This window comes from Pseudorca crassidens, chromosome 7 (genome assembly GCF_039906515.1).
Source record: "Pseudorca crassidens isolate mPseCra1 chromosome 7, mPseCra1.hap1, whole genome shotgun sequence".
In the NCBI taxonomy this organism is placed as follows: Eukaryota; Metazoa; Chordata; class Mammalia; order Artiodactyla; family Delphinidae; genus Pseudorca; species Pseudorca crassidens.
The window spans coordinates 56572593-56590782 of NC_090302.1; the positions used below are offsets into that span (position 1 = coordinate 56572593).

The following is an 18190-nucleotide window of genomic DNA, read 5'->3' on the forward strand; positions in this document are numbered from 1 at the left end:
TTCTCATTGCAGTGGCTTATCTCGTTTCAGAGCATGGGCTCTAGGCGCACGGACTTCAGTAGTTGTGGCTTATGGGCTCTAGAGCACAGGCTCGGTAGTTGTGGCGCACGGGCTTAGTTGCTCCGCAGCATGTGGGATCTTCCCGGACCAGGGCTCGAACCCGTGTCCCCCGCATTGGCAGGCGGATTCTTATCCACTGCACCACCAGGGAAGCCCTGTGTGTGTGTGTTTTTAAAAAGCTTTTAAGTTTGGCTTTTCTTTACTTTTCACCAGATCAAATTCTCATACTGGGCTTTCTCCCTAATTAATCTCTGAAAGAGGAGGAAGAAGAGCAGAAAGCTTTTTAATTTCTCTATACAGATCAACCTGAGGCCAGGGGTAAGATTTACATTTTCATTTATGCCACCAACAGATAGAATTTTAAAATCCACTTTTTCTAAGAAGGAGATCTATATAATTATGTTATATATATTACAATACACATATGGTAAAGTGAATACATCATAAGTGTATAGTTCACTAAACTTTTACATATCTAAACCCTGTTGTGGCCCCTACCCACATCAAAATATAGAATATTATCATCACCCAGAAGTTTTGCTTGTACTCATCCCAGTCAACACCAGCAATTCCTTTACTCCCCAGAGGTTTGACTTCTAAAAGTATGGATTAAATTTGCATCTTCTTGAACTTTATATAAAGGGAATCATATAGTATGTGCTTTTTGTGCCTGGCTTAATTTAATCAATAATTTTGTGATTCATTCATATTGTGGCTATATTAGTAGTTCATTCTTCTTTTATTGCTGTACAGTATTCTATTGTATGTATACGCTACAATTTGTTCATCCATTCTCCTATTTACAGACTTTTAGGCAATTTACAATTTGGCGCTATTATAACTAAAGCTACTATGACATTCTTGTACACGTTTTGTTGAACATACACACTAATTTCTATGCCCAGGTTTCAAATTTGGTTTAATCAATTTGCACTCTCACCAGCTATGTACGAAAGTCCAGCTGCTCTATATTCTTGCTAACACTCAATATTTTCAGTCTTTTTATCTTGAGTCCATTCTACCAAGACTTGTGATAAGTTTCAAGAAACTAAATATTGTTGTGATATTCTTAAAAACAACTTTTATTTTTATGGGTAAAAACCAAAAAAACAATAATTTCTAATGTTTTTCAGATTGTATCATGATATATTCTGCAGGGTCACTCAAGAAATTATTAAATATAATTTTGCCTTATCAGGGATTAGATAAAATGATACTGGATCACAAATTTCAGGTAGATCAAAGTTTACCAGCATCAACTGGTCATGTGTCAAAAACATTCAGCCTCTACCAGAACACATATGAAGCACACTTACAGCAATAATCTGTGGTAGACTGAAATATTGGAAGATTGTGAGAAGTAGAGTAACAAAGTTACTAAAGCCATAAAAGATTATCAATGGTGATCTATTATGACTAGGACTGGTAGGAGTGATGTTTTAGATTAATTACAAAAATGGCCATAATTATTTCCCTCTCTATCCCTTTGCAATGAATCTTTGCAGCTCCTCCTTTTAAGAAGAGGAGTCAATTTTCCCTCTCCTTGAGTTTTGGCTGGTTTTATGACTTGCTTTGGTCAATAAAACCTGGTGAATTGACCCTGTGCCAATTCCAAGTCTAGGCCTCAAGAGGCCTTGTTGGCTTATACTGGCTCTTGTAGAACCCTGCACATCCACCATGTGAACAAGCCCAGGCTAGACCTATATGGTGCAGTGACAGATCATCTCAGGTAAGGCCATTCTAGATCCAGCCAGCCATCATCTGAAAGAAGAATTATTCAGTTGGGCCTAGCCCAGATTGTTACCACATAGAATAATGAGTTAAATAAATGGCTGTTGTTTTAAGCCTCTAAGTTTTGAGATGGTTTGTTAGGCAGCAAAACCTAACAAATACAAGAAATATATCTCAAGTACTTGATGGAGAAGGAATTCTTAATTATTATTAGGAGAAATTCACATTTAAATTGCTTCTGAGTCCTGCCAACAGCTGCTCCTGATAGTGGTAGTCAACATTCACTGAATGGTACATTAACTACTTACATGTGAAATCTCATTTATTCTTACCACAAATCTACTAGGTACCTAATCAATTACAGTTGAGGAAATTGATGTTTGCCTCACGTAGTTTACTCCAAAGTTGACTCCAAAGCTGACGCTCTCAACCACTGCATCACCAGCTAAGAGCGAGAAGTTTACACTGACCCAATACTACCTTTCCTGCTCATCTCAATTTACAGATAGTAAATTGATAGCCAAGAAAAGCTATGATCTGCCCAAAGCAGTTCCTTCTAACTCCCAGTCTAATATAGTCTTTTGTTAAAATTCTTTGTAGTCTATAAATTATATTAATGCTTATGATAAAAAATTGTGTTATTTTGTAAAAGAAAATATGTAGGCTAAATATTCTAGAAAAATTCTCTTTCAACAACCTAGAAGGGATAATAAAATTTCTTCACTGTATGGAAACCTTATAAAATGTAATTTTAATAGTACAGTTTTGGAAGGAGTGTATTAGATGTACCTGGTTTATTCACACTGTATAAATAACATTTTAGGTACCAGGGAGAAAATGAGAAAATGGGACTGTATTTTTGTAAATATTTCTCGCAATTGTGTTGTAATTTTTTTTGGCTTTACAAAGTTATATTTTAGATTTTTAATTTGGGGTCTGGGAGTGAGCAGAGAGAAGGCAGACAGATCTTTTTTCAGTTTTGGAAATCCTCTGGGATATCAAGAGGATCGAAATCTGCTTCAAGGGCCTCACAAACATGATTTGCTTTTTGAACTAATAAAACACCAAATTAATTTAGCTACATGTAAATTTGTCAAGCAGAAGTTAGCACTTCATAATTTATCTCCATCTTGAGCTGACAGAACCCCTATTGGAAAGAGTTCCCTCAGGCTCATAAATCCAAAGCCATAAAATGCTTTTTAAAATAACACCAATGCTTCCCATCCCAAATTCTTTATTATCTCAAATCACTAACAAGATCATTTGAAAACCAGAATAAATTCTATTGACTGAATGCGCTCAGATGTTGTGACAAAAACAGAGGAAAGTAACCATTATTGAGTGCCTATGCAATAAAACTTTGTCTCATTTGGTTCTTGTGGCACTATGAGAGGTATTATTATACCCTTTTCAGGTACAGAAATCAAAGCTCAGAAAATTAAATAAGTCGCCCAATGCCATAATGCTGGTAATGAGAAGAACCCAGATTCAAATTCAGGTCTATCTAATTCTAGAGCCCATGTTCTTTCCGTCATGCTACATAACTTCATTAAATCTGCATTAAACAAACTAATTACTAAATGGATATCGATGTTATACAGTATTTCTCACTCATGTAAATCTGCAAAATAATGTCAACATGTGTTTTTAACTGGAAAATGAGGAGGGGGGCGTACCTTTCTATAGAAAGTATTTTAATGTCAGTAACCTTTCTCCTTCACAGGCAGTAATCCTTACAGCAAACTAAATATTATATTAGTGAGATTGAAACTATTTTTTCCTCTAAAATAGTCTAGGAAAAATATCTACTTTTTATCTCAATTTTCTTGTCCTTCTTCATAAACAGTAATAGTTTTGAGGGGCTCAATACCTTAGAACCTGGGAATTTAGATCATAAGAAAATGTACAGCAAAGTTTTTTCTATGCAGAAATTATAACTATCTGTATAAAAGAAGACATGATTTATCTGCCTCCCTGCAAAGAGGAAGTGGGAGGGCATGAAGAAATGATCTCAGGTGAGGTGGGATAGAACGATGAAGAGAAGTATCTTTGCCTTTAGAGGCCCTGCATATTATGCAGACTTGTTTCTTCTTCCAAGTAGACACCTGAATACTAGTTCCTCCCTCCCTCCCTTCCATCCTTCGCACTGTTTGTGTTGGAAACAAAGATTAATAGAGTAAGTCTCTGTTCCCTAGGCAATCAAAATTTTAATGGTGAAGACAATCATGCAAACAAATAATTACAGCTCTGAGTTAGATGTTAGACATATGAACTAAGTATGGGAATACAGAGGAAGTCTTTCCTTCAGCTGGGAGCTATCAGGAAAGGTATCCTTGAGGAAGTGGCATTCGCAGGAAATCTTAACATATTAATTAAAATTTTCTAGGCAGAGAAGGCATGGTAGGAAAGAGCCAGTCTGAGTTCAAAAGAGGGTAGCTAGAGGGGTCTAAAGGTAGGTGTTTACTGACCTTTACCCTCAAGAATAAAAGATGAAAAGTGGAGTCCAGTGAGGCTTTTCATAAATCCAAATTTAGTTAATCTGTCAGTTTTATTCAGTGTTGCTAAAATTTCTTCTTAATGCAGAGAAGCATGATAAGGATGGGGTTTGGGATGGGTTATAACCTAAAATAACTTTCAGGGAACACAATATATCTAAAGTGTCATAAATTTTATATTAGAGCTGGGGTCAGCAAACTATGGCCCATAGGCCAAATTCTGTACTCTGCCATCTATTTTTATAAATAAAGTTTTATCAGAACACAGGTACGCCATTCATTTACATATTGAGTAGAGCTGCTTTTGTACTACAATTGCAGAATAACTAGTTGCAACAGAAATTGTCTGCCCACAAAAATCTAACATATTTACCATCTGAGGCTTTAAGAAACTTTGTACTAGAGCTATATATCAACATGAGTGTCAGAAAAATAATACTGAGTTTAAAAAGTAAGTTTCAATGTTATAAAGAATCATGTTATATAAAGCTTAAAAAGACCCCAAATTTACTATTGTTTAGAGATACATGTATTAAAAGTATAAAGACAGGCATGACAATAATAAATAAGACAATGTTTATCTCTTTGGAAAAGGGAGAGAAAGAGGAATGTAAACAGAGAGGGGTTTTAACAATTTGAAATGTTTTATTTCTAAAGCAAGGTGGTGAATACAAAAGTGTCTATTATATTATTCTCTATACCTTTTTTTGTATGACTGATGCCTTTCATAACTTGAAAACTCTTGGTTGTACAAAAAAAAAAAAGGAAAAATTAGATGGAGGAGTTATGTTGCAGATTCTACTGCCCCCAGATGGCTGCAACATCTTCCATCCCATATACTGTTACAATGTGGCTTTGACACCACTCCCATCTAGAGGCGGGGTCTCTACCCCCTCCCCCTGAAACTGAGTGGGCTTTTGTGAATGTTTTGGTCAAAAGAATATCGTAAAAGTGACATCATGTGACTTTCAAACTAGGCAATAACAAGTGATACAGCTTACACTTTGCTCACTGGAATTCTCACTGTTAAAATCTTCAACTACCATGTAAGCAGCCTGACTGCTTTGAGGCAGCCATGCTGTAAGAAAGTCCAATCCAGCCCAAAGAGACAGACCACATGGAGAAGTCCTGAAACTTCTTACGGAGAGATGCCTAGCTAGTTCCCTACTGTTCTAGTCCCCGTTCTTCCACTTCTAACTGCATCTGACTGCAACAGCATGACATATTCTGATCCAGAGCTCCAGCTTTCCAACTAAGCCATTTCAGAATTCCTGTCCCACAGAAACTTAGAGACAGTAAAATGACTGTTATTTTAAACCTCTAAAATTTGTTTTGCAGAGCAAGTTGTAAATGGAAGTTGAACACTAAATTGACCCCATCATCAGGAAGTTAAACCCTAACAGCCTTCAGTGGAGAAATCTGAGCAAAATTGATCCGAAAACCCTCAGAAAGGTTGAACAATAAGAAGGACCAATCTCAGAAGGCATGTGACTGAAAACAGGAATAAACTGCAGGTGTTTAATGAGAATCCCAGATCCCCACTCCTATTTGAACCATCAGGTATTCCAAAGAGCCAGAGCACTCACTGCAAGAAGGATGAGGATTATTCTCTGGACAAAATGAATGGGGAGGCCTCCAGAGAAATAAAAGACAGATAGCTGAAGGGTAAAGAACACTGGCTAAAGAGGAAGGATATGGGAAATTTAAACTCTAATCCTGTCACTCATTGACTACATGTCCTTGTCCAAATCATTTTCTCCTTTGTTAAAGAGCTTAGACAGGAATAATCTATGAAGTAGATTTCCACAATAAAAATCTGTGATTCTATTAAAAAGAGAACACCCTTTAAAATATGGCTAGTTTAAGTAAAGAATCACGATATGAAGTGCTTTTTAGTCAGTGGAAATTCTAGTTCACTTCTTGTAACATGTAGTTCTTTTAGAAATAGCATTAGAAACTATAATAGAAAACCTCCAGTTAAGGGACTTTTAATGTTTTGTTTTTCCCCACAAGGGACCAATTAAAAGAGTGTGGGCCTGTGGAAAACTGTATGAAGGTTTCTCAAAAAACTAAAAATACAACTATCATATGACCCAGCAATTCCACTCCTGTGTATTAAAAAAAACCCACTAATTCAAAAAGATACATGCACCCCAACAATGTTCATAGCAACATTATTTACAATTGCCAAGATATGGAAGCAATCTAAATGTCCATCAACAGATAAATGGATAAAGAAGATGTGAGATATAAATACACACTCTCTCACACACACACACATATACACACATGGGAATATTACCCAGCCATAAAAAGAATGAAATTTTGCCCTTTGCAACAACATGGAGGAACTTGGAGGGTATTATGCTAAGTGAAATAAGTCAGATAGAGAAAGACAAATACTGTATGATATCACTTATATGTGGAATCTAAAAAATAAAACAAACTAGTGAATATAACAAAAAAGTAACAGACTCACAGATATAGAGAACAAACTAGTGGTTACCACTGGGGAGAGGGTAGGGAGGAGGGACAAAATAGGGGTAGGGGATTAAGAGGTACAAACTACTATGTATAAAATAAATAAGCTACAAGATTATATTGTACAGCACAGGGAATATAGCCAACAGTTTATAATAACTATGAATGGAATAGAACCTTTAAAAATTGTGAATCACTACGTTGTATATCTGAAACTTATATAATATTTTACATCAACTGTACTTCAATTAAAAGAAAAAAGGGGGAAAAAAAGAGGCTGTGAGCCAAGGTATAGCGAACTGAAGGAATATGTACGAATCTAGCACTGTAAAAATGTTACAATCCCTAGACCCAAACAAATAAAAGAAGGGGGCTTCCCTGGTGGTGCAGTGGTTGAGAATCCGCCTGCCAATGCAGGGGACACGGGTTCGAGCCCTAGTCCGGGAAGATCTCACTTACTGCAGAGCACCTAAGCCCATGTACCACAACTACTGAGCCTGTGCTCTAGAGCCCGCGAGCCACAACTACTGAGCCCACGTGATGCAACTACTGAAGCCCGTGCACCTAGAGCCCACGCTCTGCAACAAGAGAAGCCAACGCAATGAGAAGCCCACACACCGCAACGAAGAGTACCCCCGCTCTCTGCAACTAGAGAAAGCCCACATGCAGCAACGAAGACCTAACACAGCCAAAAGTAAATTAAAAAAAAAAAGAAAAGAAAAGAAAAGAAGGGAGAGGTTACCAGAACATGGAAAAGTGAGTCATGCAGAGCAGGTCAGTTTTGGAGGAGTAGTGACTTCCCAGGAAGGCGAGGTGACCTTTCAGGAAGAAAGCCAGGGGAATAAATATACTGACCTCCCTCTCTTCCCATCCTGCAGTTTCCTGTCTGTGCTTCCTCCCCACTGGCCAAACTCAGTTGGAAGCCTGAGAGCACTGACCCCATTGATGTACTCTCTGCCCTTGAACTCCAGGACAGCCAGCTGGTAGAGAGTGGCCCTGGAGGAGAGAAAAGAAGGTAATCATCAAAGATGTGCGGATGAAAAGTTGGTAATCAGAACTTTAGAGACCAGATTGAAATTCACTTTACGTGTGTGTGTGTGTGTGCGTGTGTGTGTGTGTGTGTTAACTTTGAGACATTAGTTGAGAAAATGAGATATTGTGAGGGGTGATAAGATTCTAGAATAATTAGTTCTACGATCAATCTTTTATCTTTCTGTTTTGCCTCTTTTAACTTGAACGAATACTGAATCATGACAGATGGCATAAACTTTAGTATTTGCTTCTCATCCATGTAAATAATTCTTCTTTTCTTTCCTTGCTCACATCCAAGTTGTTTCAGCTACACATCTGGTAATAAGGCATGGTATGTCAGAACTCTGATATGATGGTTTTTGTCAGAGAACTTCTATCTTGTTTTTAAAACCCGGCAGCTTCCTAAGCAGACAACAGCATTGCAGGGGAAGAGAAAACCTTAGTTACAACATGCACTATGTGGAGAAACACAGAAGGATGTATTTTGTTACATATAAAATCAGTCTTTGCAGTTATTTATAGCCTAAGTAACATACTATTCACAAAAGCTCATGTTTCCAGATGTAATTAATTTGGTCTGCACAGGACAAATTTATCTTTTCTGAGTCTCACAGCTCTAAGCCCTGTCCTGTCAATCATTTGGGATCTACGCTGACTAGATTAACACAAATCCTATACTGTCCCAGTAGATACCCAATTTTGACAGTAGTTTCCCTCCATCGCCCCCCCACCACCACCAAGGGTTCTGCATGGAAGACCCACCACATTAAGAAGGACAAATTGTCTTATGGGAATGAGTACAGGAGATCTTGACTAGTTCCTCTTTCAGAACTTTTCTACTTCCCGGCAAAACTTTAGACCTGCATTTCCAACTGTCACTTAGATATCTCCATCTAGGTATATTTTGGATGCATTTCAAATGCTACACAGTGCAAAGGGAACTCACTGAATTTTCCCAATTTGCTTCCTCTTCTAGTTAAGAGCATCACCATCTACCAAAACCATCGTTTAAGTCTCCCAAACTGGAAACTTGGGAATTATTCTTAGCATTCCATTTTCCTCACTACTCATATCCACACATTCTACAAGTCTGATAGGCTTTATTTTCTAGAATATTCTAGAAGCTACCCTTTCTTCTCTCACCCATTGCCACAAATTTCACCAAAACTGACACAATTGCCTCTTCAATAAGCTTTCTGACAGCATCTCCCCCTCCTCTCCTTGTCCCTTAGTTTTTCCCTAAGGCATCCTTCCACATTCCTTCTTCTGTCTTTCCAAAGGCATATTTAATCACAACAGTGGACTCCTTTAAAAACCTTAGTTTCTCCCTGGGGCCCACAAAATCTACTGCTTTGAATGCTAATATTCGCACTGTGTTCTTCTCCATTTAGTCAACCTTTCTCTTATATGCAATCTCTTCTGACCTGTAAAAATGCATACCTCCTGTCTTTGCTTAAGCACTCTCTCCTCTTTGGGCATTCTGTACTTAACTAAATCCTCTCCATAATAATAGCACAAAAATAATTTATTGTGTAGCAGCAAGGGATAGGCACTATGCTAAACACTCTACACTCATTAGATGTTATAAGCACCATTTTACATTGAGGAAATTGAAGTAAATAATTCGTCCAAGATCACATTTTAAGAAAACAGCAAAACTGGGTTTACAATTCAAGTCTATCTCAATCCGCAAACTAAAAACTTAAATGCTGCCTTCATTACAATATACCAGTTAACTCAGGTCAAGTTGTATCCCTATCTTTAAGCTCACAGATCATTCTAGTCCCCCTTCACTCATCTCTAATTGTTGTTTTAACCAACAACACACTATTTAGTATTAAATTACTCTTTAATTTTTTCTAAATCTTATCTAAATTGGATTGTAAATTCTTTGTGAGCAGAGAATTAAAAAAAAAAATCTTAATATGCCTCCGCAATGGCATAGCATATCCTATAATAGCAAATAGCTATCTCTTATTGGGGCAGTTTATAAGCATACTTAATATTTACACATGTAATGAATACTCAGTGTTTGCTTTACTTAAATCAGGAGCAGACAAGATGAATTATATTTAGAGGATACAGTGAATGTAAAATTTTCAACAAGAGTAGAGACCGAAGTGTGTATCTGTATTCCATTTTTTTCTGTCCTTCCCGTGTTGGGCCATCTTTTTTTATCATACTACTGGACTTCTCTGTACTTGCAGTTATTTTAAGTGGTTATTACAAAAATGCTGCTCTACCTTTAGGGTAATAATTTCCACCAGCCTGAATAATTACGTTATGGATTTTGGCCACTATTAAGTCCAAAGCTTATACATTTAGTTTTTTCTACCTTCATATGCTCTCTCCCTTCTTATTTGAAATAAGCCCACTGTTAGGTGTGTTAGGTAACCCTGCTTGGGCCTATTTCGGAGAATTTATTCCTGGTAGGCTCTCTGGAAGTCCTTTTCGGAGGTGTGTAATTTTGCATCCTTTAAAAGCGTTTTGCATGACCCCGCAATCCCTTAGGCCAAATGCTCACTAACCCGGAAGGTCCACAAACGGAAACCGCGAGAGGCCCTCCGGGCGGCGGCACCAACGCCTCCGTGGCCCGAGGTCCGGTTGTGAGCGCAGCGGGCCCGTAGAGGGCGATCCCAGCCGGCCCCGCAGCCTGCAGGCCTAAGGTCGCCACCTCGGCCCAGCGGCGGGAAACCCCAGGAAGCTGGTTTCCGCGCGAAGGCAGCATTCGGGTCGGCGGGAAACGAGTTCGCGAAGCAGAAGGGTCCCCAAGGCCTTTCCTGGGTGGCCGGCCCCACCAGGCCGCGTGGCTGGCGGTGTCTGGCTGAGCGCGGTGAAGCGGGTTCATTTCCTTACGTGCTTTCTCACAAATTTAGGCCGCGCCCGCGCGCACGCACACCGCTTTTCATGATCATACAAGTGCACGTCAGAGTTTCTCATCTTTGGTGTGTTTTTGAGACTACAGAACCGAATCGGCTAAGCCTGAGGAGTCGCTCGCGCCCTGGGTCGCGAAACCGAGACCAAAGGTGCAACCCATGTGGGCGGCCTTGTAACCGCCAGACACCCGAAGACTAGAGGGCGTGTCTAGGGCCCAGGTGCACGCTGAGGCGCAAGTAACGGCTCTCGGCGGCCCCGCCCCTCCGCCCCGCCCTCCCCGCACCCGCCCATTTTAGTTCCCTCATGTCCATAGCCACTTCCCTGGTCGCTTCCTCTTTAAGGCGGAGCCCGGCGTAGATCTCGCGAGATCCGGGTTGGCGCCGTGACCTCCATGTGGGAGCTAGAGCTCTATAAGTAAACACTCCGCGCGGTGTAGACAAGGCTGTTTCCCATTTGTGAGGCGGGGGCTGCGAAAGCAGCCGCGCTTCCGACTGGTTCCGGTTTCCTTCCCTCCTCAGCTCTCTTAGGTGGGCTCGCGGTCTAGTATTCGCCGCCGCCTGTCGGGCCCGGCGTCTGGTCGGTCTTCCTCGCTTGTGCGCGCGCTCGCCCGCCAGCCGCGGAGAGCCAGAGCAGCCGGGGAAGCGGCGCGGGCCGGGCGGGGCGCGGCGCCCGGAGCGCAGGGGGAGACAAAGCGAAGCCGGCCCCTTCTCCCGGCGCCGAGATGTGGATCCAGGTTCGCACCATCGACGGCTCCCAGACGCGCACCATTGAGGACGTGTCTCGGAAAGCCACAATTGAGGAGCTGCGCGAACGGGTGTGGGCGCTGTTCGACGTGCGGCCCGAGTGCCAGCGCCTCTTCTACCGGGGCAAACAGGTGAGGCGCGCCCACCGCACCCCTCTGGAAGCCGGAGCAAGGGCAGCGGGGCGCCACGGGGTTGCGTGGGCTGGGCGGGCCGGAGGGCTTGGTGCACGGCGCACGCAGAGCGCACCTAGCTCCACTTCGGGTGGGCAACCCTCGAGACTCAGAGTGCGGCCCTGCGCCCGCCTACGGGGCCTAGCGGGGTCCTGGCCGGCCCCGTTGCAGGTGCGCTCGGCGGGGGCGCCCCGAGCGCCGAGACCTCACCGCCCTTACCAAGCGGGTCAGCAGCCGCAGGCACAGCCCGCCAGAGCGCCTGGGTTCCCTCGCTTCCCGCGCTTGGTGGGGTCCGGGGCCCCTGCAGGGCGGGGACGGCAGCGGGCTCTGGCGGCCATGCCGAAGTGCGGGTGGGGAGGGTCGGAGGCCCCCGCTCCCGGCCGCGCTGACCCGGCTCACGGCTCGTATCGCTTCCGTATCTCTGCCGGGCTCCCGGCTCCCAAATAGGAGGGGAAACATACATTGCTCCCTCTGGGGCTCAAGACCCGAAGTCTGCCTCCTTACTGTGGAAGGGATTTATATATACTGAAGATTCGAAGGGTTTACAGAACTTTTGGCACTCGTTTCCCTCACCTTTTTTCCTAGAATCGAATCTGTTGTGGGGCAGATTAGAGACCTGGGCTAAAGAAGCTGTTGATGTAACCCGGGACAGGTTTAAACTGCCCAGTGTTTGCCAGGGGGGTTGTTCGCAGAGTGAAAAGCAGTGTAAAAGATTTCGTCTTGCTCTTATTTTTCACCTTCTAATTAGACCCCTCACTCAAGCTTTTAACACAGCAATTGGAGCATAGCCAGCGGTACATACTTGAAGGCTGAAAGTGTTTTTTGGCGGTGAGGGTGTCTGTGGGCGTCGCTGGTAGTTGAACAGTTTAGCCTTGGTCTGGTCCATTGAAGAAGATTTTTCCTACTCACATGGCCTGTACCTAGAGACCCAGACCCATCCTATTTTATTGCCTTTTTTTAAAAAAAAAAAAACAAAAACGTTAATCCACTAAAGAAGTTGGCATCCTCCAGTTGGTAGATCATAGTTTGGCTCCAATCCTGTGGTTTGAAATAAGTGTAACTCTCTTTGATTTGGTAGAAGTAGCCGTTTTCCTACAGCCAAAGGGTTTGATAGGAATATTTTTCTCCCCTTCCTAGGCTTACCCTTTGAAACCTGCCCAGAAATTTCAGAGAAACAAGATTACACTCTGAGAAAGAGCCAGGGGTTTTTTTGTTTTCAAGTAAACGATAGCGTCTTTGATATGTGTTAGTAGCCAGTTTTATATTGATCTTCTAGTGTTAGACTTGTAAAAACAGCTGTTCAATTTAATTGTAAACTTTGCTTTAGAAATAAATATCTGTGTATTAAAAACTATGTAGCTTTATATTGCTGTGCCTCCAGTGGCTGACACCTTTTTATCTTTTGGTCAAAAGCGAAAAGCATGTAATCAAGTTTATTGAATTTTATTTTCTAGCTAGGAACAATAGTACATGAATTCCTGGGATACTTTGGTGACTTCACCAGAGATAGAAATGAAGCGTGAAAATGTATTCCTGGGCGACACCCCTTACAGTCTAATTATCAAATATGATAAAAGAAAATGTGCACCTGGCTGTCTTTAGGAGAAGGTAGGGATTGGGATAAATTCAAGGCAACAGGGTACATTTTCAGGAAACCAGGAGGCTGTTCCAGGTTCAGGGAAGAACTTGAGGATAACAACATTATGTACCTCCTAGCCCAGGACAGTTGATAACTCCCTACTTTGATTTCACTATAGGGATAAACCAGTAGGAATTAGGAATGGACCTTGGGTGCTGTACTTAGTTGGAGACAGAAGGAAGACATTGCTGAAGCTGTATTTGTTCCTTATGAGCTGACAGGTAGCCATGGCAGTGATTATTATCTCTATTCTCCTTTCCTCTTTGGTGTTCATAGTCCTTGGACAGGATAGTGTGTCCTACTATTGGATTGATGTCACAGGGCTGCCCTTATCCTGTAAAATGCCTTTGTGCTTATTAGAAAAAGGCCACCCCTTCCTCAAGATGCCTTACTTCCACATAGTGAAAAATGTCATAAATAAAAACAAATTTACAGTGTCCATGATGTAAATGGTCTCCCCCCTACCCCCACCTTTGTATGTAAGTCTGCTGCTTTTAATCCTTGGAAAACATCAGAATCACCTGTGGATATTTATTATAGATGCTCAGCTCACCCCAGAATTGCAAGTGGTTGAATTTAACAAGACCCCATGGGAGACTCTGATGAGCACCAGAGTTTGAAAATGAATGTTGAAGGATAGTCAGCCTCATACTAGTTTCTTACTGTTCGAAGTATGGTCCCTGGATCAGCAGGACCAACAGCATTAGCTTCACCTGGGAGCCTCACACCAGACCTACTGAAGTAGAATCTGTATTTTAACAAGGTCCCCAGGTGGTCTGTATGCAAATGAAGCTTGAGAAGCTCTGTAATTGTGTGATTCTCTCTACTTTAGAGAGTCAGAATGGAGAGCCTCAATTCAGGGCTGTAAGTTCCAGTTAAAGTAGGGTAACCTCATTTGGATATTCTTCTCTGGGAAGTTGAGTTTGCACCCTGGGGGTTGGGGGGTTTTTTTTTAAGGAAGAGTTATATTGGTGGATCTATACATCTTTTTGAGAATCCAGAGCTTTTCCTACTTCGAAAGGATTCTCTTCCCGCTTCTCTTTCCTTCCCTGTATCACTGTAGGGACTCTTAGAATAGATTGTAGATGTGGGGTATGAACCAGAACTGAAGAAAAACTGAGTAGTTAGTTGCCTTTTGCCCCTGGACTCAGTTTTCACATGGAGTACAAAGTAAAAGTGTTTGCCTTCTTAAAGGAGTGAGGGAGTGAGAGTGAGAGAGAGGGGAGGAGTGTATATGCTGTGAAAGTGTAATGCCCTCCACCTGCATCCCTTATTAGCCCCTTGGGAATGACTTCTCTGCCTTCTCAGCCACTGCCAATTGGTGTTTGCTTCCTAGTTTTCCCTTGCAGCACTGTTGCCGTTCTTACTGTTACCTGGAATTTCTTTAACCCAATTCAAGGAAAAAATTCTAGGACTAGTCCTGCCTCTCTAATATTGTAAATTCTGCAGCCCCATCTTCTAGGATGGCAGTTATCAAACATTTTCTGCTGTAAGACATTGATGGACTGTAGTTAAATGCATGAAACCCATAGGTGTTTGTAATTTCCAAATTACCCAGTCCTTTTCTCCCCCACTCAGCATACTTTAAGTGCAGGTAATTTTCAATCAATACTTTCATTAAATTTGGGAGAACTTTAGTACTTATTCTTATTTTTTTTAGCTGTGCAGCTTGCAAGATCTTGGTTCCCTGACCAGGGATCAAACTTGGGCCCTCCACAGTGAAAGCTCAGACTCCTAAGCACTGGACTGCCAGGGAATTTCCAGTACTTTTAAAATAACATTCCAACAGTCTTCGCAACTCTTCACAATAGCCTAACTCTGTGGAACTTTCAGTGTGGTGAATAATAATCACTGTTTCAGGAAAACTGGGAGGGTACCTATGAATTAGGAAGCACTATATAATCTGGGTAAAAGTCGCTATCCTAGCGAGCGTGAGTAATTGAGGAAAAGTGGTTACTTGTTATTGTGGGCCTAATTTCTATTACAGGGCTTCATGCCTTCATATGCTTAGCGCTTCACTATGACTTAAGATACTACTTTTCCTTTCAAACCAAGTCTCACTTTAAGCAGCTTATATTTACTCTGATCACTTCCTAGAAACTAGTCAGAGGGGTTGGGTATAAGAATGCCCCCAAGGTCCCTCTCACTGACTCCTCAAATTTCAGTGGAAGTGTTTATGGAAATACTTTGGATTTCCAATTATTTCATCACCTTAACAGCTGTCTTCATTTTGGGGCATGCCCTACCAGTTAATTTGCATGTTCTGTGCTGTTAGTTTTTTCCCTACTTTGAACATGACATTTTTTTGTAGTTGTCATAATGTGCAACAGCTGTATGTTTAATCAAAGTTGCGCTTTTTCAGCTGTTACAGAATTGGTGTGTTCTTACTTGGGGGTGAGGGGGGAGGGGAGGGGATGCTGTTGGAGAAAGTCAAAATGAAGGTGTGAATGTGTAGTTTTTTGCTTCTTGAGGTTTTCCCAGGAGTTCAGGATTAGGAGTTCTTGTTTTTTTAATCAGATAAGCCATGTTAACATCATGTCCCTATAAGGGCTTATCTGCTTACTGACTTGGAAGACTCCTTAGAGTTATTTGAAATAAGTATGTTAACTAATCTGTGAGATAATGTCTCATTTAATTCCCCCACTGGAAAATTTGAATTTCTCAGTCCCTTGTTCTGTTTAACGGTGTGAACACCTGTAGAGTGCAGGATTGTGCCAAGTGTATTCTTGGACCACTTGAATTAAAGTTACCTTACGTAGTACATTAGTAAGTTTGTCATTCAAGGACAGATGCTCATTCTTTTCTCTTTGGTTGACTTCTCACATACGGCTTTATTGTGTTAGAGCTGTGAATGGTGACAGGTATTACATGCAAAGAGGGAAGAATGACTAGGGATTAAATTGGTAATGTTTCCGGGGAAATGGTAGTTCTGAACTTCAAGGAGTTTAGAGAAATGGCCAACTGACTTTTATAAAGAAACAAAATGGAGACTTAGTTTCCTAGGCCTTCCGTAACAAAGTACCAAACCCTAGGTGGGTTAAGACAACAAATTTATTGTCCAGCAGTTCTGGAAGCTGGAAGCCAGAACTCAGGTTGTCAGCAGGGCCATGCCATCTCTGGCTCTAAGGAAGAATCCTTCCTTGCTTCCTTTAGCTTCTTGATGTTTGCTAGCAGTCCTTGGTGTTCTTGGCTTGTAAATGTGTCACTCCAGTCACGTGGCTATTTTCTCCCCTTGTGTCTGTCCAAATTTAAACTTTTTATAAGGACACCAATCACAATGGATTAGGGCCCACCCTTTTCATCTAGTTTTAACTTGATTACATCTGTAAAGATCCTATTTCCAAATAAATAAGGTCTCATTCTGAGTTACTTGGGATTAGGACTTCACCATATTTGGGAGGGGTTGGGGGTGGGGCTGGTGGATGCCATTCAGTCCTTTATAGAGACCCTGCCAAAATACGGGTAAGTTGCAAGATAATTTATTCACTAGTCATCCTGGAATACTTTTCATAATACAACTTGATCGCCTTTACAGAGAACTTTGAGCAAGTTGGAGTAGCATAAGCAAGAATTGTAATTATTCCTGCTTGAATTTTTTTTGCTTGATTTTTAAAAATTACTGCTTCAGAAAGATAAAATGGTTAAATGTCCTTATGAACACAAGGTCATAAAACAGTTCACTTTCAAAATTCACCTTTCTTGTAGATTCATTAAAATACACAAAACTTGAAGTTTAGAGTTTTTCTGCCTAGGTGATGAGGTCACAGCAGCAGTGATAACATTTTTGGTTTCAGTGGCTATCAGTTTTCCCTATAGTTGATATAGAATGATTCTTAAGAATTTATTGAGGTCCTGAAAAGATGTTGTCATCAGAGGCCATAGGAATGGCTTCACAATCACTAAATTTCAGTGCTCTGTATTTTATTTTAATAATTTAGCTAGGACATTTGAGTAACTAAGGATGTAGAAAGATTGAGTTTTGAGAGAAGCATTTTAATCTTTTTCTATCCTTTTTTTCTAGTTAGAAAATGGATATACTTTATTTGATTATGATGTTGGACTGAATGATATAATTCAGCTGCTAGTTCGTCCAGACCCTGACCTTCCTAGCACATCTAAACAGACTGATGTACAGGCCAAACCCTGTTCTAATAGTCCACCTAAAGTAAAGAAAACCCCAAGGGTGGGACCTTCCGGTCAGCCGTCTACATCAACTCGTGATTTTCTTATTGATCCTGGCATTGGACTATACAAGGTATGTTGTCTTCCTCAGACTTCTGGTTAATTGTGAGAATATAGATATGTTCTCTTCAGGGTGTTGTGAACAAGAAAACATTGATTGCTGTTTGAGAGTAAAGATTGGGCTGTTAATATTTTAACTTTTAAAAGTAATCTTGAAATACTAGTGAAAGATATATAGGCAAATGTATAAAATGTGTATGTACAGTACAGAGAATAATAAAGCAAACACCTGTGTAATTCCACCAAGGTTAAGCAGTTCCTTTTTAAAGCCTCCTGTGTGCCCCTACCAGAACACATCTCCCTCTCTTTCCCTAAAAGGTAAACTACTTTTTCTCACTACTCTGGTCATTTTATTTTTCTTTAGTGTTAACTACTTATGTATGTATCTCTAAACAATGTTTTGTTTTGCCTGTATTTGAACTTTTACTTTTTTGCATATAGATATTTTATTTTTCACTATTATGTTATTCCGTTTTATTAACATGCCACAATACATTTATCTAATCCATGATTAATAGGTATTTGGGCTGTTTCCAGTTTTAGCTGTTTTAAACTGTGCTGTTTTGAACCAACTATGTGTATCCTGGTATACATGTTCAAGAATTTCTTTAGGAATTTTTACCTAGAAATAAAAGTGCTGGTGGAACTTCAGTGCATATTGTATCTGTAGATCAGCTTGGAGAATTGACATCTTTACAATGTTGAGTCCTTCATTCATGA

General features: G+C 40.9%; 1 protein-coding gene across 6 annotated transcripts in view; it reads left to right on the plus strand.

The window, feature by feature from the left end:
- The first annotated feature begins 11054 nt into the window (after positions 1-11054).
- The window catches only part of UHRF2 (ubiquitin like with PHD and ring finger domains 2), a 93713-nt gene continuing 86577 nt past the window's right edge, over positions 11055-18190 (plus strand). For 2 of the 6 annotated variants that reach the window (XR_010945018.1, XM_067744338.1), the window contains exons 1-2: positions 11056-11550; positions 17250-17483. Coding sequence is in view for 3 of the 6 variants with exons in the window: in XM_067744338.1 (XP_067600439.1) it covers positions 11398-11550; positions 17250-17483 (387 nt within the window). In the remaining 3 variants the exon portion in view is untranslated. Of the gene's footprint in view, positions 11551-17249; positions 17484-18190 lie in introns of all 6 variants that reach the window. The other 4 variants (XR_010945019.1, XR_010945017.1, XM_067744337.1 and 1 more) reach the window with 4 other exon arrangements.